Consider the following 24963-nt stretch of genomic DNA (forward strand, 5'->3'; position numbering starts at 1 on the left):
CATCTGTCGTAGAACCCAACTAAACCCCAGAAGCCAAGCCTCACAGAATTGTAGCTATCGTTTACTGATCAGGGGAGTAAGCCACAGGCTCTTCATCACCTTGCACTGCCATAGCAACAGCAGAAGGCTCTCATGCCACTCTTCCAGAAACACAGGGACAACCCAGAGCTGCCGCAGAGCGGCCAGGTAGGAGAGCTGAGATTTGGTATGGATAAGGTGGCTTTTATGATGGAAAAGCACTCCTAGCCTGCCCGAGCTCCTGTGCCATTTCCCTATTCTGGGTGGCCTCAGGGACAGCCCCCCCTGGCTTCAGAATACCCTAAGTCTGTCTCCCAACAGCGGCCTGCCTTATCACCAAGAGGGAAAGAGTCCCCCTGGTCTGCCCAACCCAGTCCCCATGCTAGAAAATACTGTTACTAGGTGACAGCTGAGAAAGAGAAGAGCTCAGTCGGCATAGCCAGTCCATTCCGTGCTGTGTGATTGTCAGCGGAGCACCGACTATGGGACATTAGGAGAGATCCCAAAGAACCATTAGGTTTGTTCCGTGGTTTGTGGAAAATCAAATTGAGGGCTAGAGAAGGCTTAGCTGATAGCCACGGACTGGGAGGCATCTATCAGATTTAGCTGCTCCTTAGACTGGCCCTTCTGTGGGTGGCTGACAACACTTCTCACTGAGCCTCAGGGTAGCCCAGGGGAGTGGAGATGCTGTAACATCACACTATCAGTAGCTCATACTTCCCCAAGTAGCCTTGGCAGCACCCACTTCCCAAGTAGTCCTTCTCTGGGCCTTCCTAAGCCATCTCCTGCCACCACTGGCTTCTTTTCCCTGACCAAACTAATCTTACCATGTCTCAACTGTGCACTTGAGACAGGCTGCACCAGTGCGTGGCTTCTCCTGTGGGCAGAGAGGGATGAAAAAGGTGATCTCTGACTTCATATGGAGGTACTAGGCCCTCCTCCAAGTATCTGCTTGTGTGAGTTTCATCCACAGCCCCAGTGTCTCAGTGTAAAGGCCTGGTTTATAGCCTGTTTTAAGGCCTGGAGGGTGAGACATGAAGAAGGCAAGTTAGCAGCCAGAGGGAGAACCAGAGGGTGAAGCAGGAAGGGATAGGGAAGAGATGCTGAGAACGGGAAGAGATGCTGAGAACGTATCGGAGAGGGAGAAGGAAACGTGGACTCATTCCTTCCTGATTCACTGCCCGGGAGGGCTCTGAGGGGAATCTCAATGCTCTATAATTGGCACGGATCAGCGGTGGGGTTTCTCCTTAGCCAGAAGCTCCTGCCTGGTCTGTGGGCTATGGGCTGGTGGGGGAAGGCCGCGTGCTGGTCTTCCAGGCTTGGGATTCGAGGCCTGCCTGCCCCCTGCCCACTTGGCTCTGAGAATACATTCTCCATGATCCCCTACCCCCACCCTCCTGCCCCAGCCCACGGCTGATCCCGATGGTAGTGGCCAGGGAAACAGAAGGTTTGCTTGTTTGCGCCTGCTGCACTTGTCCCAGCCTGGGACCCCTCTCAGGGGCTCCTTTGGCTGCCAGGGCCTGGTGCTCTCAGTTGCCATGGCACCAGCCCTAGATGAGGCTCTGGGGGGGGGTCAGGGAGGGCAGCTAAGGGAGGTGGAGGCTAGAACTCTATTGTAGCTTCCCAGGCTCTGGCCTTCTGTGGATATTCTAGGGGTGCTGGACCCATAGAGGCAGGCCTGAGGCAGAGCTGGCCACACACTGTGTCAGATATTCTAGGGGTGCTGGACCCATAGAGGCAGGCCTGAGGCAGAGCTGGCGACACACTGTGTCAGATATTCTAGGGGTGCTGGACCCATAGAGGCAGGCCTGAGGCAGAGCTGGCGACACAACTGTGTCAGACTGCCTAGATGCTCTGTTTCAACAGCCCCACTGACAAGACCAAACTGGGGTTTTTCTCTGAAAGAATTTCCTTCTGGTTTTTTTGGCTAGAAGCTTACTATACAGTCTTGGCTGGCCTAAAACTTCCAGTGTTGAAGCTGGCTTTGAACGCACAGAGATCTTCCTGCCTCTGCCTCCTAAGTGCTGGGATTAAAGGCGTGTGCCAGCCACCATGCCCAGGCTATGGATCCTTCTCTTAATATCCTACTGATGCTCAGGTTCTATGGTAAGGTCTCAAAGGGGCTCTGACTCTGTCTCACTTTGCCTTTCAAATTGCTACATGGCCAGGCAGTGGTGGTGCATGCCTTTAATCCCCAGCACTTGGGAGGCAGAGGCAGGTGGATTTCTGAGTTTGAGGCCAACCTGGTCTACAGAGTGAGTTCCAGAACAGCCAGGGCTACACAGAGAAACATTGTCTTGAAACAAACAAACAAAACAAAACAAATTGCTGCATAACCAGCAGACCCAGGTCCCCCATGCACTGCCCTCAAATACATTATCCTAACTCTTCTGATTATTGGTTATGTGACCTTAGGCAACTCACCAAATATCCTTAAGACTTAATGTTCTCCTCTTTGAAATGGGTACAATGAGCCCCCCACCCCATACAACTATTGTGTGGATAAAATGAAATCTGTGCATCACTTCATTATACAGAATGTCTGGCTCCAAATTAGTTGGGGCTTTCATTTGTCTTCAGATTGGAACAGTGAGTGAGAAGAAAGGTTATTGTTCAGAGGCTCTGGGAAGGCTGGGGAGGACAGAGTGAAACAGACTGTGCTCACTATAGTAAAACCATCATGGTGGTCTGGTCTCTGAGGACCCTGAGCTGTCTAGGTAGAAAGAGCCACAGGGGAAGTGGTGAGATTTCTGTTTCAGGCTGTGGGAAATCACAGAGAAGGTGGGGAATAGGGTGTGTGTGACCCCTACTGGCCCTCAGATTGTAGCACCTATGACTGTCAATTCCACTTTGGGCTAGCTCCAAAGAAAGTATGGAGAAGTCCAGAATAGGAACGAACAGGCAGCAGACTTGTGACTGGCGTATGGTTGGTGTCACCTGTCCATTCTATAGCCTGTTCAGTGGATATGGGAAGGCTGGTGGACAGAAGTGGGACCAACCTGTTAGTCCTGCAGGAGAGGCAGAAAGTGGGTGAGTGGGTGTTGGGTCTGTGTGTTAGAGAGGCTTGGTGACAGCCTGCCAAAGATTTCGCACTGTAACCTCCACTGGGCAAATGGTGTGTGTCCTTTCTAGATCCCAATTTCCTCATCTGTAAAGTGGGAAAGCAGTAAGGTGTGGTGGATCGGGCAGAGAACCTGACAAGATCGCTCTCAGGAGAGGCTGGACCAGGTGGCAGGCAAGCCCTTAAATAGGCCTTCGGTGACTGTATGAGGGGTGCTGGTCCCAGAGGGGATGGGACAAGGTAGAGCTGCTACCATGTTGGAAGTCTCCAAGGCCATCTAAGTCCCTGTTTCTTCTGAAATAACTGACAAAGGAGGCCTCAAGTGAGCCCCTGGAGACTGGAAGCCGGGGGCGGGATTGGGGGTGTGTGTGTCCCAGGGCATCTGCAGAGCCAGGCTGTAGGGCCTGGAATGAAGCCGTGGGGGTTGAGCCTGAGGCCAGCAAGGCGCCTGAGGCAGGGGGCAGGAAGTGCATGCTCTGCAGGCGCCTGGGCTGTGGGCAGAGGCATGGTTGGATCTCCCATCCTCCTCTCTGACCTCCTTCCCAGGCTGGTTCCCAGCATGCCTGGGGACCCAGGCCCCCTCCCTGGGGCCCCCAGTGCTGCTGTCAGGCACACAGTGAGCACTTTCCCACAGGCTGTTAGAGTGTCACTCAATCCCCAGCATACACGCTCTGTGAGGGCTGGGGTGGGGGTTTGCAGGGGGATTGGTTTGTTCTTTATCTGCCTGGTTCCTTTCCAGACAGATGTTTCGTTTTTATTTTGGACTTCCAGAAAATAGGCTGTTTCTTTTCCATTTTGTCCCTGGGGAGGCCTCCTGGGGAGAGGAGTGCAGAATGAGTATGGTACCCTGGGGAGCAGAGAGGACAGGGACCTCTGTCCTGACGATGGTCCCTATACCCGGGGCTCCTAATCGGCCTTTGCCTGAGGGCCACAGAGAGCTGTGGACTGGTCAGGGAAATGACAGGGTCAGATGGGAGCTGCAGGGAGAGGAAGTGAGGACAGAGGGGACAAGGGAAACTGAGTAGGGGGGCAAGGGACACAGAGATGCTCCTGAGACGCCTGGAGAGGTAGCCTGCTAAAACTTCTCCAGGAAAATGTGCCCTAGGATGGAGGGCACCCCACTTATAACTGTATCCTCACCCTCCAGACCCTTCTCTAGCTCCCAGGATTAGGGTGGAGCGGGGCAACTTCCTAACTGGCACTCTAAGGTCACACCCATGTCAGCTGGCTACGGGAAGGCTAGAAGTGCCAAACTCTGCCAGGTCCAGACCAGACTATTGTCACTTGCTCACAGTCCAGCCGCTAGCTGAGGATTTTGTCCCTGGCTGCAGATTCCTCTTACCCCCGCTCCCTCCCCCCTCAACACCCAGGCTAGAGCTGGCTGACTCTTCTGAGCTGAGTCACGGTATCCCAGTCTGGGTTGAAGAGACTCGCCCCACCCTCACCCCTAACCCAGCATTCCAAGTCCACAGGGCAAGGGTCCTCCCTGAGAGCTGTAATGTCAGTCTGGAAAGTTTTTCCACTTTCTTGTCCTGGGTTGTAATATGGGACAACAGAGAGACCATAACCAGGTTTGCTTCCACTTGTCCCGGGGCAGTGAAGGGGCCTTGATTTGAAAGATAGGACAAAGCCAGAAAGCAAGTTTGTGCCTAGCTTTGTCAGTGATTTAGCAGGTCATGCCTCTGAATCTCTGTCACGGGTCCTCCCCCCAACCCCCCACACCCCGTCTGGATCAGGTTAAGGAAAATGACTGTTCTATGGAGAGATAGAGCTGTACGTAACTGAACCTTAGACTATGAGCAGGCGCTGCGCGTGGGACCCAGGCAGGTCGGTGAGCTCCAAAAGCCCATAGCCCACTTGAGCCCATCCTGCTGAGAGCCAGTGGGACTTCTCATTTCCCTGGCCCAATCCTTAGCTTCCTCATCCCCATAGTGAGCCTTAGAAAGGGATAGGTAGATGTTTCCTGGCTGCAGGGCATTGACATTCCAAGATTCTGACCTAGTGACCCCAGGATTGGGCCTCCTGCTTGGGTATCGTGTTTATTCAGAACTTGGTGGGACTGAAGCTGGCTGGCTCCACCAAGTGCCCCTTTGACCCACAGCTGGCTTTCCGCTCTTCCATCCCATTGCGTTTCTGTCCGACCTGACCTCTGCCCTCAGTCAGTGCCAACAAAACCCTCCACATTTGAAACCAGCTCGGCGGCCACTCTTAAGCCCGTGTATTGTCTCATTCTCATCTTAGAACATGGCTCTGTGCCCCTGTCATAGGCATTCACGGACTCTGTATCTCTGGGACCTGCCTCTTGGGTCCTTCCAACATGTACTCACCAAGTTCTGCTGACCTTCAGGGACATTCATCTCAAAGTCATCTGTCTCAGTCAGTCCCCACCCACCGTCCTCTGCCCAACCACACACTCACACACTGTACCAAGGGACGCTGCAGGGGGTGGCAGGCGGCGGGCAGGCACGCTGTCTCATTTCAGCCTCTTCATTCCTCTTATCTGCTCTGCATTTCTTGGCAATTTCCCAAAAGTGGTTTCCGACTCCGTTCTCTTAGCTATAAAATGGGAGTAATCCCTCTCTGCCTCAAAGCTGTCAGAGGATCCAGTGAGACAGACAATAAGTGCCAAGTACTGCACAGCAAGCGAGACTTGGAGCTCCTTTATGCTTGTTCACAGATACGTGGGCAGAGGACGACTGCAATTTTGTGTACACATGCTCTGTATATGTCCTATGCTGGTGGGGGTTAAATGAGTAAGGACATCTCTGATGGACACATGGTAAGGCATCCAAGCATCCGTCTGTGCAGTGTGCACGTGCACCGGGCACTGAGGCGGAGGGATTGTGTGCACATGTGTCTTGTGTGGGCATGCACATGGTTCGTGCCTGCGTGGCGGCTGGGCACACATATCCGAATAGCTACACATGTGTGTGCGCTGTGGAAGAACGTGTGAGAGAGTGCGTAGGCAGCATCTGGACCGTGTGCATGTGTTCACCGCATGCAGGCCTCCCTTTGGCAGGAGTGCAGGTCCCTCCCCCCCACCCCCTTCCCAGACTGCCTTGTGTCGTGGGAGCCTCAGGACCCCGAGGGAGGAAAGCTGATGCTGGCGGATGTGGCCAAGATGGGTTAGATTTATTTAGATTGAGATGGTGGGAAAGGAGTGGGAAACTGCGCGCTAGTGACTAGTGGGAAGGCCAAGGCTCTGAGGATGACTCCCAAGCGCGCTCGCTCCCCTGGGGCTCACTCCTGTTCCCTGAGGGTTGTCTCACATCTGTTGTGAGAAGCTAAGCAGACCCCCATCTCTCTCTGGACCTGGCCTAAACAGGGCAACACTGAGGATTTCCTGACCACAGCAAGGGAGTGGGATTTGGGGATTTTTTCTATCCACTCTGATGAGTCCTCAATCTGTAGCTTGCTGTCCATGCTCTCCCTTCTACACCCCAAGTTCATTTGATGGGAAGTCACGTGAAAAGACATCTAACTCCCAGCTGGGTAGAGAAAGAAACTGTGGCCACTTAGACAATGTGTCTGAATCTACAGCCTAGATCAGTGAGATGAGATGGGTCATGGATTCCCAGGTACTGTGGCCTCAAACATGTCACCTGCCTTCCTGACCAGTCATTTCTTCCTCAGGCTGCCCCACTGAGGATAATGGTGGCTGGAACCTTCTCTTTGATAAGTCAAGCAGGTAGAACTTTTGAATAGTGACAGCTCTTTAAGATCACAGAACTGGGTGTGGTGGTGCATGCCTATAATCCCAGCACTTGGGAGGCAGAGAGGCAGGCAGATCTCTGAATTGGAGGTCAGCCTGGTCTACATAGTAAGTTCTAGGACAGCCAAGGCTACCCAGAGAATCCTGCCTCAAAACCAACACAACAACAACAACAACAAAAGCAAAAACAATATAAAAACTCACAAACAAACAAACAAAAAAAAACCCCACACAAACAAAAAAGAGGACCATCACAACCTGTCTGTGAACAAATATGCAAATGAGTCCCAGGCTGGCAGGAGATCAGGTTGGTCATTGTCACAGTGGGTTCAAGGGCCTGGTAAGTGGAAGTTATTCTTATTTCAGAGAGAATCAGACCAGTCCAAGACTTCTAGCATCTTTGACTTGCAGTATCCCTCAGCTCATTTGCTTAGTCTGTCCTCCCGACAGCTGGAACCCACTTTGTGTCTATGTGACCTAGTCATGATGCTGAGCCTCTCTGGGTCTCTACTTCTCATTTGAGAGAAGGCTCCTTTACAGCTTGGAGTCCTTACTTTTAACTACCCTAGCCTTATTCCCTGCTGGAGAGGGCCTGAGAAGGGAAGATGGAGTGCCACAAAGCCAAAGGGTTGGGGGCTGCATGCCATGAGGTTCCGGCCTACAGGGTCAACACAGACTACCAGAGTCAGGCCAGCCTCCTTACTGTGACCTCCCATCCCCTGGCCAGCAGGCCAAATTCCTCCTTTAGAATAATAAACAGTGTGGCCAGCAAGGGAGGCTGGGAGGGGAGGGGAGGAAGGCTGAGATGAGCCCTCCCCCAATCCTGGGCTGCTAATGATTTTCTTTGGCCCACATCTCTGGCAGGAAGTGGGGAGCCAGAGGGGCACCCACCAAGGGGAAGATGGCCTCGGTGGGGCCTGTTGGCTCTGCACCCAAATGCTGTCTGTACAACTTCAGAATGCCTGGTGTCCAGCTGGAGGGTCGGCACCAGAGGGTTGTGATGGGGAGGACAGAGAATGGGGCATCAGAAAGGCTGAGAGGAGAAACTCAGGGCCAGAGGCAGGACTCAGGCGGGTTGTCTGAAGATGGAGTAAAGGAGAAAGGGCAGATTTGTGTAGCTTGCATCTTAGGGTCTTGAACAGAGCTGAGGTACCGCCTTTGTCTATGTCTCGTGCACCATGTGTGACTATAGCCCTCACTGATGGTGCATTCATTAGCTCCTCTCTGGCTGGAGGCTCTGTCCATAGACAAAACCCAGGCAATGGAGCTCATGAAACCGAGCTCCTCGGCCTTGTATAGAAAACTAGAAAGAGCAACGTGATGGAGCGGAGCAGAGACAAACTGGTCCAGGCTGGGCAGCCCCACAGTCTCAGGATGCTCCTTGTTGCCCGTCACATGATTGCCTCCTATGTATCTTGATCTGTGACTCTGACCATACCCGGCTTTTGGTAATTATCTGGAATCTGAGGAATGGCTGTCGAGAGCAAGGATGAATTGAAGATTCACCCGATACAACGTGCCTGTCTCTGTCCCTGCTCCAGCATCCTCTTCACAAGTTTCCTCTCTGCCTCTCTCTGTTCCACTATTCAGCTGTCTCCCTCTTGAACAGGCTCTGTTGGGAACCCTGGGTAAACATCTTCGTTCCTCAGTTTCCCCATATAGATATGGAAGGTGGAGGTGGGAAGTTTGGTCTCTGTAGTCTCCAAGGACCTTCAAAGCTTGATGAATTAGATGGGGCTAAGAAACTGGTCCCTCTCTCCTGGGCCTCCTGTGCAGCTCTGTGCTGAGTAGGGGGGCCAGCCCACTCCCACATTCCATAGTCCTGACCCCCGCCCCCTCCCCACTTCCCTTCCCACAGACATCCCATTTCCTGTTGTGCTTGCGGAGGGAGCCGTGGGAGCTCTCCAGGCTCTGGCTCACCCCCTCCTACTCCTCCAGGCCTTTCATCACACTTTCCCAAATATTTGTCCTGGCAGATAAGTGCCTGGTATTGGAACTGTCACCCGGAGGATGGGGGCTGTCAGAGTTGGCAGGCCCCCAAATCTAGCCCAATTCCCCACCTCCACTGTAACATACAGGGAAACTAAGACCCCTAGGCAAAAGACTCAACCAAGGTCATGTACAAGCTGGAAGCAGACAGGAGAGAGCTCGGTGACCTGGATGTCTTCCCAGCCTTGAGACAGGAGGCTGGATGCCCAGGCAGAGCTGACCCTTCAGGAACCAGGTCTAAGGTGGGCCCTGGCACTGCCTTTGCCCACACTGGGCCCTGATCCCTGTTTTACTCTGCAGGGTACCATGGGATTTCCAGGTGTGATGCCAGCTTCAGTCCTCAGAGGTAAGTAAGCTGGGCACAAGGGTGAGGGCCCCAAGGATGCCCCTAGGGAGCTGGCAGTAGCGATGCTTGGTAGCACCATGACATGAGAGCCTGGACGCTCTACAGTGCTTGCTCATGAACCTCAGTTTCCCTGGACTGGGAGGTAATCTGTGGAGGTCTCTTTCAGCTGCTCACCCATTAGCTTTTCTTTACAGCCACTCAGTGGATCCCTCCTTGCCCAGAATCACCAGTTCACATCCCTTGCCTCTCCTTCTGCATCCACAGCTCCCTCTGAGACACCCCAGCCTCCCTTATCCCCTCCTCAGTCCAGCTGGATACCTGCCTTCAGCTCTCCAAGGTCTGGGCAAAGGCCCAAGCAAACCAGTGATGAACCAGTGGCCTGCTCTCCTGACCACTGTTTGATGGCCCTGCCCACTGGCTGCATCTATCCTGGCTTTCATCACTAGGGAGCACGAGGGCGTGGCTGACAAATCCTCGCTGTGAACAGTAGTGCTCATAGCTGCTTCTCCCACTCCTCCCCCAGAAGGTGCATGGGGGAGGCACCAATCATTCGACACATACACATCTTAACCCCACCCCCTTTCCTTCAAGGCCCCCAGGGGCCTCAGGATCTCAATGGCCCTAAGTCTGCCCCAACTCTAAGCTGTGTGAGAACCCCTTTCCTATGGTGACCTTTGAACTCTACAGGAACCTAAGCAGCTCCAGAGAAGAGGGCCAGGGAGTGACCTGGAAGGCAATGCAGGAACTGGAGGTCTGGGGATTGCTTCCACAGGATTTCCTGCCCCTTTCTCCCGCATGCTGCCTACACATAGTATAGCTGAAGGGTTTGGAGGCTGGAGTCCAATGAGGCAGAGACTTAGGACAGGAACCCTTGAGGGCCTGACCGTGGCCAAGCGAGCAGCTTGCGTTGAATGGGAAGATGTATTCTTTAAGGACTTGGAAGCTACCCAGACAGGCCTTGAAGACAACTCTAGGGAAGGACTAAGGCTTCCTTGCCCAGACCATGACCTGTGGCTCTTTCTGCTCAAAGGCCAGTTGTTGCTGTCCGTGCTATGGCTCCTGGGACCGCAGACCTCCCAAGGCCTGGTCATCACGCCCCCTGGGCCAGAGTTCGTCCTCAACATCTCCAGTACCTTTGTTCTGACCTGCTCAAGTTCAGCTCCAGTGATGTGGGAACAGATGTCCCAGGTACCCTGGCAAGAAGCGGCTATGAATCAGGACGGGACTTTCTCCAGCGTGCTGACACTGACTAATGTCACTGGGGGAGACACTGGAGAATACTTTTGTGTCTACAACAACTCGCTTGGGCCAGAGCTCAGTGAGCGGAAGCGTATCTATATCTTCGTGCCAGGTAAGGACACTAGCTTGCGTGCCTACCCCTTCACCCTCATCTCCATGGCACACAGTACAAAGGGAAACTTGAAGAGTACCCCGGGGCTCCATGCGATGCAGCCTTGTGACACAGGCACAGAGCAGCATCCACCGTGGCTCCGTCCGGGAGCATGCTCCTTCCACGGCTTGTCTGCTCTCTCCCAGCCCTCTCTGTTCTTGCCTCCCAAGAATTCTGCATTCTGTGCTGGTTTCAATCTGTTCATTTTGGCTCCCATAGCCCACTGCCCTGTTCTTTGAGCTCTAAGTAGCTTTATGACCTCTCACCCCCTCACTCCAACTCCAGCACTGTTAACAACGAATGAAGAGCAGGAAATGGCCAATGAGAGCATCTTCTTCAGTCTCACTGTGCTCCTATAACAGAAGACCCAAGAGTATTTGTAAAGAACAGAATTGATCAGCACATTGTTCTGGAGGCAGGGACCGACCAGCATCTAGCAAGGGCCCCTCAAGATCTAGGGGGCCAGCATCTGGCAAGAATATATTCTTTTTTTTTTTTTTCGCCTCTTCTCTCTTCCTCCTCCTCCCCTCACATGTAGCCTTGGCTGGTATGGAGCTCACTGTGTAATCCAGGTTGGCTTTAAACTCATAGAAATCCATCTGCCTCTGCTTCCTGGGTACTGGGATTAAAGGCGGGTGCTGTCACACTTAGCATCTTTTCCTTAATTTTTGAAGAAATGTCTAGTTGTTATATGGCCAACGATGACCTTGAACCTCTGACCTTCCTACCTCCACCACCTGAGTGCACTATGGCAACTCTTTCATGAATGCCAGGCAGGCCATCTACCCATTGAGCTACATCTCTGGCCGCAGAGCCTTGCTACCTTGTACCATGGGAAGGACTGAAGGGCAAAAAGAGGAGGCTGAACTTGTCCTTTGTAACCGCACCGATTCATGATTTTTTTATGAGTAATCCCCCTGCCTGTACTTTTCTTTTAACACTGAGGATTGAACCCAGGGTCTTGTTCATACTAGGGAAGGATGTTACTGCTGAACTATATCCCCAGGCCTTTATATTATGATTATTTTTTAAATTAATTATTTATGTGTATATGAGTGCACTCTGTGTGTGCATGCATGCGTGCATGTGTGTGTGTGCATGTGTGTGTGTGTGTGTGTGTATGTGTGTGTGTGCCAGCCACACGAAGGCCAGAAGATGCTGTTGGGTCCACTGGCGTTGGAGTTATAGGCAGTTGTGAGCTACTTAATGCAGGTGCTAGGAAAAAAGTCTAACCCTCTGAAAGAGCAGCAAGTGCTCTTAACCCCTGAGCCATCTCTCCAGCTCCCACTATCATTGTTTTTTTTTTTTTAATTCCTTTATTTTGAGGTAGAGTCTCACTAGGTGGCCATGATTGGTCTTGAATTCACCCAAGAGCATTGGCAGGCCTCAAATATACAGTTGTCTAACCTCTCGCATCTGCTTCACAAGTAGCTAAGAGTCCAGGCCTTCCCACCCGATCCAGCTGACAACCATCCCTTAGTAATCTTACCCGTAAATACCGTAACAATGGTGGTTATATCTGAATGCAGTTTGGAAGGGACGAATATCAGAACTAGAGCAGCATCCTCATTCTGCATCGAGGTGACTGAGGAGCAGAGAGGGGAAGAGACTGCTCAAAGTCCAAAAGCAATCCATGGGACAGCTAGAAACTCACCGTCCCGGTTGTGATAAAACATCACAACCTGAGGAAGGAAAGGGTCTATTTCACTTTAATAGCTTACAGTCTGTCGGGAAGAGAAGTCAGGGCAGCAACCTGGTGGTAGGGACTGAAACAGAGACCATGGAGGAATGCTGCTTGCTAGCTTGCTTACCCCAAGACCACCTGCCCACGAGGGGCACCACCAACAAGGTGCTGGGCCTTTCCATGTCAATCACTAATCAGGAGAACGCCCCCACAAACTTGCCTGCGGGCCATCTGATGGAGGCATTTTCTCAACCGAGGTTTCTTCTTCCCAGATATCTCTTGCTGAGGTCAAGTTGACATATTCTAAGCAGGACCTTCATTCCTTGACCCTACTTTTGACAGATCCCAACATGGGCTTCCTCCCTATGGACTCTGAGGACCTATTCATTTTTGTCACGGACGTCACTGAGACGACGATTCCGTGCCGAGTGACAGACCCCCAGCTGGAGGTGACGCTGCATGAGAAGAAAGTGGACATCCCCCTGCACGTACCCTACGACCACCAGCGAGGTTTCACTGGTACTTTTGAGGACAAGACTTACATATGCAAAACCACCATTGGGGATAGGGAAGTGGACTCCGATACCTACTATGTCTACAGCCTCCAGGGTAAGCCCCGCTTTCTGACCCTTCGTGGAAGAATAGCCCGTCAGTTTACTAAGTGCACAGCTCCATATCTTATTAGGCTCTCTTGTAGTTTTGGGAGGGACCTAGTGTTCTCGACCTTCTATAAAGGAAACTGTGGCTCAGAGAAAGAATGGCTTCGGTCCACAATCATAGTGCACTAAGGGCTGGGCTGGGTTGTGTAAGGTGGGGACAGAAGCACAGGCTTGGAGCCCACTAGGTTTGGATAGCAGCTTGGCCACTTCCCATCTGGACTACTTTGCACAAGGCACATGGTCCCCATGAGCCTGATTCCCTACGCCTCTCTCCCCCACCATAAGATCAGGGTGGTGATGACTGCCTTCCTTACAAGATTTTGGGGAAGATAAAAGAGATTAAGGTGCTTAGCATGTGAAAGGTGCTTGGTAAATTTAGATTCCCAGAGGACTGGGTTTTGGCTTCCAGATTGCTACCTCATTATCAGCTCCATGAACGAAGACGTTCTGTCTGTGGTGCTCTTTCCTCCAGCCCCAGCGTCTAGGATAGTGTTTGTATATAATAGTAGTTTAATTATTACCAATAGACTCAATGAATGAATCATTTACAATAGCCAACCTTTCCCTGTGGACCACTCCCCTTTCCCAAGCCTAGTGCTGGTGGCTAGTGATGCCCTCCTTGGCCCTAATCCAAGCTCTCTGCCATACTCCAGTGTCATCCATCAATGTCTCTGTGAATGCAGTACAGACTGTGGTCCGCCAGGGTGAGAGCATCACCATCAGGTGCATTGTGATGGGCAACGATGTGGTCAACTTCCAATGGACCTATCCCCGTATGAAGGTAATGCTGGGCAAAGGTTGGAAGGCAGGCTGGACAATCTCCGCTCATGCCGGCTTCTCATTTGGGGCCTTGACCTTGCAGAGTGGGCGGCTGGTGGAGCCAGTGACAGACTACCTCTTTGGCGTGCCCTCCCGCATTGGCTCCATCCTGCATATCCCCACCGCTGAGCTGAGTGACTCGGGCACCTATACTTGCAACGTGTCAGTGAGTGTGAATGACCATGGCGATGAGAAAGCCATCAACATCACTGTGATCGGTGGGTGCCTTGGACTCAGCCCTCTACCTCACCCTGAGCTGGACCAGACTCTGGGACGGACCTGGGGGCTATCTCAGTATTAGACCCCAATGAAGTGTAGCAGCCCCAGATATGACTCTGAGCCCAACCTAGACTTCCCTACCTAGCCAGACTCCCAGTTCATTCCCAACCCCTCAGGGCAGACCTTGGCAGCCCCGTCGCCAGAGTCAAACTCTGCATAAGTTTGAAGTTCTCTTGCACCTTGTATATAATATGGACCCAGAACAGAAAACCACAACTCCAGTCCCAACTCAGCATTGACCCTAACACCATCAGCTAAATCTTGCACTTCAGCTCTGTTGCAGAAGAAGCCCTGCCCCTAGATTCTAGAAGCCCCTAGAAGGTGTTTACCTTGCATTTAGTCCGTACTGTTCAGCTCTGTTGCCAAAGAAGTCCTGCCTCTAGATTCTAGAAGCCCCTAGAAGGTGTTTGTTTGTCTTGCATTTAGTCGGAGCAGGGCTTCAGGAACCCTCTACTAGAGACCCACAGGATGCACACTCTCATTGGTGTCTGGGCATAGCTCCGCCCACAGGGCCCGCCCCTGACTGTTGTACCTTCACAGAGAATGGCTATGTGCGGCTGCTCGGAACCCTGGGAGACGTACAAATCGCTGAGCTGCACCGGAGCCGGACGTTGCAGGTGGTGTTCGAGGCTTATCCGACGCCCTCTGTCCTATGGCTCAAGGACAATCGTACCTTGGGCGACTCCAGCGCTGGCGAGTTGGTTCTGTCCACTCGCAACGTGTCTGAGACCCGGTGAGCATCAGTTAGTCCACCGATCTTGGAAGCTTCAAAGCTGCCAGGCAACCCGGGGCCTTCAGCCACCAACAAACCTAGGACCTTCTTGTCTGAAAGTCTGGTGGGTGATGGATACATGCCAGGTACTAGGAATGTTGCAAGAGCAGAGCAGGCTGCACGGCCTCTCCTGGTGGGGAAGCAAACACTGATGGCTTGGCCACTCAAGAGGTTTAGTTACCTTGTGATGTGATGAATAGAGCCAGCAGGTAAGGGCCAAAAGCAAAAAAAAGCACTGGATGGGAAGAGGGTGTCCCCAAGGCTAGAGATCTGCAGACAGGCAAAATGTGCCCTCTGGTAGGGATAAGCTTTTGAGAGATGGGTACACACCCTGGCCCTTTCCGAGCCTTACTGGTAGTTTAGGGGAATTGCTCGTGGCTGAGGACTCAGGAGGCTGAGTGGATCCTGACTCTGCCTCCCCTTTGTGACCTTGGCAAGGGTATCCCTTCCCTTGACACTCTATAGGAAAGTGAGGATGCTTTAGGGGTTCCTGCAGTTCTGATCACAGGTCCCCTGGCCTGGCCTGCTCCATAGGTACGTATCAGAACTGACCTTGGTACGTGTGAAGGTGTCAGAAGCTGGCTACTATACTATGCGAGCCTTCCACGAGGACGATGAGGTCCAGCTCTCGTTCAAGCTGCAGGTCAACGGTAAGGACCACCTCCCTTCCCTCTCTCTCTCCTCCCTCCCTCCTCCTTCTCTCGTCCTTCCTTCTCTGCCCATCCACTCATGGCGGAGGCTGGAGAAAGAGCCCTGAACCAAGGAGGCTACATTTTAGGCGGTTGATCTGGCACATCCCCTCTCTGGGCCTCAGTTTCCCCAACTGTAAAAGATGACTGTCTTTGTTATACTGTTGCTTCCCCAAATCTGAGCTGTTTATGTACCGATGGCACAATTTTACTTCTCACATACAATCCATACTCTGCTGAGTGGTTTCAATGTGGCAGTCCGTTCAGAGTTGTACCTTTTATGATTTGCATCATAGTAGGTGAAGAGAAATAGAAAGGGAAGAGTTCCCACAGAAAATGAAAAAAAGTCAGAAGGTAACACACAACGGTAGTGGGTGGGGAAAGAGATAGATAGATAGATAGATAGATAGATAGATAGATGATAGATGATTGATAAATGATTGATAGAAAGATGATAGCTACATGATAATAATAGATAGCTATATGATAGATAATAGGTAGCTAGATGATAGCTAAATTATTGATAGATGATAGATAGAAAGATGGTAGATAATAGATAGATGATAGATAAATATATAGATAAATAGATAATAGAGAAAAGATAGATGATAGATAAATAGATAATAGATGATAGATAGGTGATAAATAGATAATAGATAGGTAATGCATAATAGATGATAGATAATGGATGGATAGATGATAGACAAATAGATGATAGACAATAGATAGATAAATAGATGATAGATAATAGATAATGAATAGATGATGATAAATAGGTAGATGATAGATGATAGATAGATGATAGATAGATAGATAGATAGATAGATAGATAGATAGATAGGAGAAAACCTGGCATAGCATGGCATAGCCGGGATGAGGGTTGTAGTTTTCAATATGGTGACCAGGGTTGGCCTCCTTCTGGAGGTGACATTTGTGAGAAGACTTGAAGAAGAGAGGGCATTGGACAAGTGGGCATTTGTGGAAAAGGCACTACAGATCATGTGTCGCCCCTTGTCACATTGCAGAGAAATAGGAGCAAGTTGGGTGTGGCCAGAACAGAGGGCCCTGGCATATATGGAGGGGCATGAGGTTAAGGAAGAAATGGAAAGGGATGGGAGAGAGCCGCTGGGTAAGAGCCACTTGGTACAGACTGCAGCTCAGTACAGGCGGCTTTGGCTTCTACTGGGACTGATAGGAAAGGCTGTGACAGGGACTGGAGCAGAAGAACGACATGATAACCACTTAATGTTTTGTCAATTTGCTCTCTAAAAATAAATGTATTTTGAAAGACAAATTTAGCATCTCAATTGTAGATGGAAACTCAGTGTCATATGCCATAAATATAAAACACTCAAATATATCCAGAGAAAACAAAACAGTGCCTAGCTTCATGGGCCCGGCTGCCCAGGGCTCCTGGGCTATTCTCTCTTTGAAGAGCAGGTCTCAGAGAGATGTTAAAGAGGGACTCTGAGCCTTGCCCTTTGAAGTACCCCAAAGGAATCTGTCACTTTCACACTGTGACTCCTGGTGTCTGAGTCTCACCTGCAGGGCCTCTGCCCTGGGGGGGTGGGGGGGGGCTCAGGACAAAGAGGACACGAACTCTGGAGTGCATCCTCCTGAAAGCCTTTCCTGTGCTCTATTCTGACCACCTCACTTCCTGACCCTGTCCTCTGATTATCCAGTCCCCGTCCGTGTGCTGGAGCTGAGTGAGAGTCACCCTGCCAATGGGGAGCAGACGATCCGCTGTCGTGGCCGGGGCATGCCTCAGCCAAATGTCACCTGGTCTACCTGCAGAGACCTCAAACGGTGAGCACACCTTAGAGGCCAAGCCTTCAGAGTAGACACAGCTGCCTAGAATGTCCAGTGAGGGTAATCTACACCGGCCTTTTCACCTGAGAGTTCCAGGCCACATCTTAGATTGGTCCTCTGTCTTCCTGGAGATACCATGACCAACCTAAATGCCTTCTTTTCTTACTTTGTCCTGAGACATACTCAACGCAGGAAGGGGCAGGGTCTGGCCCCCAGAGGTGTCTAATTCACCCAGCGGCTGTCCAGAGCTTAGCTTAATATGGTCTATAGAAACAGGGTTGAGTTCAGGGTTTGCCTCTCTATCCTTACCATGTTGGGTCAAATGAGTGAATTTTGCGGGTTAGGAGTCTCAGGTCTAGAGTGGGAGCGCCCCCTGCTGGTCGATCTACAGTAGGAACCTGCTTCAGAAATCAAGCATGTTCTTTCTCCTACCACTCACAGATACAGCCTGCTTTGAGTCTTAACTCTCCCTCATTTGCAGAGGGGAAATTAAGAGGGGCTGCAAGCCAGTCCTTTTGTGTCTCCTAGCAGGTGTCCACGAAAACTGTCACCCACACCCTTGGGGAATAGTTCCAAGGAGGAGAGCCAGCTAGAAACGAATGTGACTTTCTGGGAGGAAGATCAGGAATACGAGGTGGTGAGCACGCTGCGCCTGCGTCACGTGGATCAGCCACTGTCAGTACGTTGTACGCTGCAGAACTCGATGGGCGGAGATTCGCAGGAGGTCACCGTGGTCCCACACTGTGAGTGGCCCAGCTGCGGATAGCTCTGATGAGCTCTCACCCCTTCCTGGATCCCACCATCAGGTCATGTCAGCATACCCACAAGCCCATGGGAACGTTAACAAAACCTACCAGAGTAGGTACTGATGCACACACACAGAATATGGCGTTGGCACAGGTGCACAAACATAACTCTGTACACCACAAACATGGAACGCATTGACTCTTATGTGCAGAAAGAGAACCGGTATTCATGATGCATGTTGTAAATGTGCGTGAGTCCATTGATCCTGGGACTCAAGTGTACACTCTTCATGTGCACATATGTGATCTGTGCTGAGGGTCTTCAGAATACATGCATGTTAGCATCTACTCAAGCATACCCAATGCTGTTCGTGTATGTAAAACTGCAGAATATAGTTTTGTGAGCTGTGTGTATAAGCCTGCCCAAATCTAAGACTTGTATGTAAATCCACAAAATGAATGTCTATATGCATGCACGTGCAGGAGAACAATCCCTATGCATGTGTATAAAGCACGCATACGTGATTCCTGTGCATGTGTGAAAAGTGGCACGGTACATGTCTGTACTCACATAATAGCAACACATAAAACATACAAAAACACTTGACCACAACGCTATACACATATACCTGCAGACAATGTGTGAACATTAGTGGGTCCACACACACATGTGCAATTACTGCATATATGAACAGTACTTGTCAGAGTCCAGATGTGTGTGCATTTCTCCCACACATCCCTGCCTGCACCTGGGTGTGCACATTTCATCATTATCATAATTCAGTAAGTGATGGGGACCCAAACTTGGTACAGAGGGTTCAGAGGCTGATGGGACAGTTCAAAGTAGGATCTAGGGAGGTAGACCAGGAGTAAACCATCCCATGCAGGATCACTGCTTCCAGGGAAAAGGCTCTGAGAAAGAAGAGGTTCTGTGTCAACCATGGAGTTGAGGAAGTATTCCAGAAAAAAAAAAAAAGAAGTTTTACATCAAATGCTGAAAGATGTGTAGGTGTTAGTTAGCCTGTTAGAGGCTGAGTGGGTTCTGAGAAGTTAAAGCAAATAAGCCTGGCTGCAGGGCAAACTGTGTGGATTTTGGACAGGGGAGGAGATAGGGAGGGAAGTGCTAAGGAGTGGGGCTACAGAATACAGACACAAGATATAGATACAGAATATAGGATACAGATGGCAGAGCAAGAGGAGCCTCAAAGAGCCTTTTGTACACAATCAAACACAGACACATGTGCACATGCACACAAACACAGGGACACACACACACTCACACAGGTGTACACACACAGAGGCTTCCACAGGCTTGTACACATCACCTGTACACGTGACAGGCATGTGCATGTCACCTGCCCTTAGAAGGGTGAACTTTTAAAACATCCTTATGTCTCAGAGGTTTAGTGCACCTGTTGCTCTTCCAAAGGACCTGAGTTCCATTCCCAGCACCCATATCAGGTGGCTTACAACCACCTGTAGCTCCAGAGCCCATGGATCTTCTGCCTTCTGCTGGTCTCCATCGGCATCCACACATGTGGCATTAAGCCATACAAATGGGCACGTATATAGATACAAAAATATATAAGATATGTATTAATCACTGTGGGCATCACAGATCCCTTTGCACTTGCTCTGCTAGGTACATACATCCTTACTGCCTAGATATTAAAAAAAAAATTAAATGCCCTTATTTCTCCATACTCTCATCCGTGCACACATATCCCTGAGCAAGTGGGCACAGCAGAATTATGCAGCCTAACACGGAGACTCATTCTGAGCCTGAGTCAATGCAGAGGAAAAGCTGTGTGTGACGCCTGCACAGGACAGACACCACGTGCTGTTCCACAGAGACCCAGGATGACTCTGATGGGTCCCTGGAGGGTGCAGGCTTCCTTTGTAAGACCAGGATGTGGGGATGTTGGGAAGAGAGAACAGAAATGTCAGTCAGTGACCCTAAGAAGGAAAGGATGGGGCTAAGCAAGAGGAAGGCTCCCTTGGGGGAACAGAGGAGGGCAGGGAGAAGCAGATTCCCAGAACACAACAGCTGTTGCCAAGTGGGAAAGGACAGGGGCTGAGGGTTCAACCAGGGTGACTAGGGAGGCTGAAGTCTTGGGCTAGAGAGGACTCCGGGCTCAGGGGGCCTAGGTAGACCTGCATGTTCACCTCGGTGTCCCAGGAAGTGCATACTTCCACCACACACACTAGGGGTTTCCAGGCTGGGGCTGGGAGGAGCAGACTTTTTTTCTGGGTGTGGATTCATCAGGCTGCTGAATTTCTGGAGTCACTCAGTGAGTGCCTCAGCCATTTGATTAGGAACAGCCTTTAAATCTATGACCCAGGCATGACAGCCCCAAAAGGGTATAGACTCAGGGGGGGCGGTGGCCTAGTCCCCAGGGTACCTAATGCTGTGAGAGGCACAGACCATGCTCAGGAACCAGAAGAGGGTTTCCCCAGCCTAGTGGGATGATGCAGAAGCTAGCCCGAACCTGGCTGTCCTTTGAGAGGGGAATCGCTGAGGGGCTTGTAGGAAAGACCAGCGTGTGGTCCCTGAGGCAAGCTCTCTAGGCAGTAAGAGCTTATGTGCTTGGCCAAGCAAGTCTAAGGGATCAGTGATGTTCCCAGCAAGATGCAGAGAGCAGCTACGCAGTTCCTGTTTGCTTATGGCCTGCTCTGGTCTTTGTCCTCAGCCTTGCCCTTCAAAGTGGTGGTGATCTCAGCCATCCTGGCCCTAGTGGTCCTTACCGTCATCTCTCTCATCATCCTCATCATGCTGTGGCAGAAGGTAAGCCTGTGGGTGCAGAGTGGTACTCATAGTTCCTCCTGGTCTCCACTGAATGTCACAGTCTGGCCCACATGAAAGGCGCAACATGGAGCTCAGTTAGGAGCTGACTTAGAGCTTTGCTGGGTCTCCAGCTCCCTCAGTCCTGCTGGGCTGGAGTGGTCTGGTGTGATCGGTCTAGGACTCCTGGCCCCTGCTCTTTCCTCTGCCTAGGTCCTTCCAGCTCAACTCAGTCCAGGGGCAAATGGTGCTTTGTGGGCGGACTATCACGGCCCCAGGATTCTTTCAGCTCTTTACCCATAGAGACTGCCATGAGTCACAAGAATGCAATCTGACCCCAAAAATCTGTTCCGACACTCTAGTCTGACATTTCCCCCTTCTGTAGCTCCAAACACTTAAGATTCCAGAACTGGGACTTTAGTCCCCCTTCATCTTGTCATTATAAGATTCCAATCCGTGACTCCAAGATCCTAAGATGTCCACATCCAAAGGCTGTGTCCTTTTGAGATCCCAGAGAGACAGAGTCGGAGTTTGGTATCTATCCCATCTTATGTCACGTGCAGAGTAACCTCCTCTTCCCGTCTGAGGAGTAACTGGGGCTCAGGGAGAAGCTGGTAAAGCAGCTCTAGTGAGTGAGGGCCACGCTGTCAGTTGCTCTCTAGAGGCTGAGTCCTCAGAATTTCTCAGCCACACTTTCCACCTCTGGGACCCCTTAGTGCCAGTTGCCTCTGAGCTCATAAGACCTTAGTTTTGCTAGCCATTCATTGTATCATTTTCAAATATGTCCCTGTTCTCTCTTGGTCTCAGACTCTCCCTCTCAGGTTCTCATCTGCCTTCTAAGGGGCTGGGCCTGATAGGCTCAAGACCAAAGATGCCCTCTGATGGTCTCATCTGTTATTGGTCTTGTCCTGCAGAAACCACGCTATGAGATCCGATGGAAGGTCATTGAGTCTGTGAGCTCTGATGGCCATGAATACATCTACGTGGACCCTGTGCAGTTGCCTTATGACTCCACCTGGGAGCTGCCACGGGACCAGCTTGTTCTGGGTAGGTCCTAAGAGGTGTTAAGTGGCAATGGGGACACTGAAATCTGCTCCCAGCATGGATGTTACTAGCTAAGACATAGAGCTGATAGCTTGCCTTCTCTTGATCTCAGTATCCTTTCTATATGCTGAAGATAAGGTGACCCCATAGCACTGAAACCCTGGAATCCCAAGACTGTTATGGGACTCCTTCATGCCAAAGAGGAAGTACTGGATGTAGACCGGGGAGTCTGAGGCAGATGCAGAGGAGTTGCTCTTCTCTGAAGAGGCAGGTCTTTCAGGGACTACAGGGGAGGCAGATAGCATGCAGGATCTAGAGGAGACCCAGAGGATGGAAAAATTCCTAAGGGGGAGCACAGTAGGGTTGGAGGGATGTGGAGGGTAACTTAAGAGAATATTCCCCAACCTAAATGGGAAATGGGATTCGGGATGTGGGATGAAGGATGAGGGATTCAGCTCCCAGGAGCTGAGGGCTTCTATCCATCCTAGGACGAACTCTTGGCTCTGGAGCTTTCGGACAGGTGGTGGAGGCCACGGCTCACGGTCTGGGCCATTCACAGGCCACCATGAAAGTGGCTGTCAAGATGCTGAAATGTGAGTCTTGAAATGTGAGCCCACCCACCCCTTCTTCACACCCGAGGCCTGACCTGATCCTACCCTTCCCTGTACTTTTTGGTTTCTTTTGAAGGAGCCTGGTCCTGAGGTTGTGGGACCGAAGGGCTCCTCACTGTGACCTCTGTGGGTGCTTCCTCCTTCTCTCCCCTCCTCCCACCTTCTTCCCTCTCCAATACAGTCCACCCTAGGACACTAGTGGTACAAAAGGGTGGGGCACAGGAAGCAGAGTAGGCCCTGACAGGGCCTCTATACTGCCTCAGTGGCCCACCCAGGCTGAGTCCCTCTTCCCCCTCCAGCTACAGCCAGAAGCAGTGAGAAGCAAGCCCTCATGTCGGAGCTGAAGATCATGAGTCATCTTGGACCCCATCTAAATGTGGTCAACCTGCTGGGGGCCTGTACCAAAGGAGGTACTGAACCCATGCCCTGGAGGATTGCTGGGGCTCCGCTCTTTCCTGTTCTCCCTCAGCCCACCAACAACATGACACCCCCGCAGAGTGTCTACACACCTGCTGCTCAGCGCTCTTATTACAGTGTCCTAGATGGGCTCAGTTTTAGAATCTCAGAATCACAATACCTTCATGGTGAATGGGTTCTTCAGGCCGCTAGTTCCTGCAGCTTTAGAATTCAAGTCTTTTTCTATCTATCTATCTATCTATCTATCTATCTATCTATCTATCTATCTATCTATCTATCTATCTATCTATCTATCGCCTATGTCAGTGCTTGTGTGTGTGTGTGTGTGTGTGTGTGTGTGTGTGTGTGGCATCTGAGAAGGTCATGAGAAGGCCAGATGAGGTCATCGGATCCTCTAACACTGGAGTGGCAGATGCTTGTGAGCCAGTGTGTACGTGCTGGATATTGAACCAAGGTTGTCCGCGTGAACCACAATTGCTCCTAACAGCTGTGCATCCCTCCGACCCCCTTTTTCGTATTTGCACAATCCATTTTGAAAACTGTGAGAAACTCACAGAGACTGCAGAGCCCATCCATGTAGTAACCAGGAACTGGCTTTGTCCACATCAGTGTTGGAAGTCACTGTGCCAATGGTGATGGTTTGAGGGCCTGGTTACCCACCGGGCTGTCAACATAGTAATAATCATGAAGTTATTGCCCTTTGCAGCTGCTTGTTGTGTGAGCTGGGATTTTCCTTGGTATTGTGTAATCGGCCTAAATACAGAAGTACATTGCGCGCGCGGACTGCTGTCTGTGCTTGCAATGACCATATTTCAAAAGTGTTGTTTTCATCTGTTAGATGGCTTTCAGTGTGTTGAACTTAAGTGTAATCAGCAAATTGTGCTAATAGTCACGTTCACCTGTTTTATGTAGACCAGAATCTGAAATGTGTACCAGTCTGAAAACAGCAGTAGCAACTGGTATCATAGGCTTGCATCTCAGGGGTCTTTGCGTCAACCCCAAGGGTGGGTGTCAGCCCCTGGCCAGATGGGCAAAGGAAGGACCCCGGAGACTAACAGCTTGCTTTCAACCACAGAGGTTTGCAAGGTGCCCAGCATCTCTGCTATCTTGTTATCTCTGTCTCCACACCCAAGACTCTATATTGGCTTTGCGGCCATGCTGGGAAGACCGAGGTCTTCCTCAGAGTCTGTCCCTGAGCCTGTCTGTCCTTCTGCAGGGCCCATCTACATCATCACGGAATACTGCCGCTACGGTGACCTGGTGGACTACCTGCACCGGAACAAACACACCTTCTTGCAGCGACACTCCAACAAGCATTGTCCGCCCAGTGCAGAGCTCTACAGCAACGCCCTGCCAGTGGGGCTCTCCCTACCCAGGTATGAGGGAGGCAGCACCCAGTGAGTGCCTGCCAAGCATAGGGGCGCTCCTTGTCCAGGAGCCCAAGATGTGGGTGTGGACACTGGAGCAATCACTTGCCAGAGCCAACACTCTGACCAGACAGTAATGATGGTGATGGGGGGGGGGCGCATTATGTCAGTGAGTCAGGCTCCATCCTAAGCCTTCTGCAGATGTGACCCCTTGACTCCATGGACCATCCTTGTGTCCTAGGTGTCTTGTTCTCTTGCCTTAAGGACATAAGTGACAGAGAGCCTAGCTCCACTGCCCTCTCCAAGCCAACCTTCCCAGGACCCTACTGGCAACCCACCTCTGTTTCTGATGACTTCCGATGACTGCTATTGTTTGTTGATTTAAAAGGCAAAGACAAGAGTAGCTTTGGAAAGGTGCACACAGAGGATGTGAGAATGCGCCCCTGTCCTCCCTGATACTGGCCCCACTTCCTTGCACAGAGTACTTAGTTCCATTACTCTCAGGGAACTGAGGCTGTAGGGAGGGTGTGTCCAGGTGAGGCCTTGCTGCCATTCTAGCCTAGTACCTCCCAGCCCCTTAGGTATAGGTAGGTGGTGCTAGAGAGCCTCCTCTCTACAGACCCCAAATCACTCCTGGGTGTGAACTCTGAGAACACCTGCTGGGTCATTTGTCATTTTTGGCAGCCAGTCATTCACACTGTATGGTGACAGACCAGATTGGTGACTGGGGAAATAAATCTGCAGATGACAAGGTCCCATGGGCTCAAAC

General features: G+C 51.2%; 1 protein-coding gene across 2 annotated transcripts in view; it reads left to right on the plus strand.

Annotated features, from left to right (window-relative positions):
- Positions 1-24963, plus strand: part of Pdgfrb (platelet derived growth factor receptor beta) — a 38931-nt gene that overhangs the window by 6654 nt on the left and 7314 nt on the right. The window contains exons 2-15 of one of the 2 annotated variants that reach the window (XM_031365792.1): positions 9081-9126; positions 10157-10477; positions 12543-12809; positions 13513-13640; positions 13722-13896; positions 14498-14690; positions 15264-15379; positions 17101-17224; positions 17756-17970; positions 20664-20758; positions 21670-21802; positions 22288-22392; positions 22710-22820; positions 24044-24203. In XM_031365792.1, coding sequence (XP_031221652.1) covers positions 9087-9126; positions 10157-10477; positions 12543-12809; positions 13513-13640; positions 13722-13896; positions 14498-14690; positions 15264-15379; positions 17101-17224; positions 17756-17970; positions 20664-20758; positions 21670-21802; positions 22288-22392; positions 22710-22820; positions 24044-24203 — 2183 coding nt within the window. In that variant the 5' untranslated portion in view covers positions 9081-9086. The remainder of the gene's footprint in view (positions 1-9080; positions 9127-10156; positions 10478-12542; positions 12810-13512; positions 13641-13721; positions 13897-14497; positions 14691-15263; positions 15380-17100; positions 17225-17755; positions 17971-20663; positions 20759-21669; positions 21803-22287; positions 22393-22709; positions 22821-24043; positions 24204-24963) is intronic. The other variant, XM_031365793.1, reaches the window with a different exon arrangement.

The sequence above is a fragment of the Mastomys coucha genome, unplaced genomic scaffold (genome assembly GCF_008632895.1).
Source record: "Mastomys coucha isolate ucsf_1 unplaced genomic scaffold, UCSF_Mcou_1 pScaffold13, whole genome shotgun sequence".
Lineage (NCBI taxonomy): Eukaryota > Metazoa > Chordata > Mammalia > Rodentia > Muridae > Mastomys > Mastomys coucha.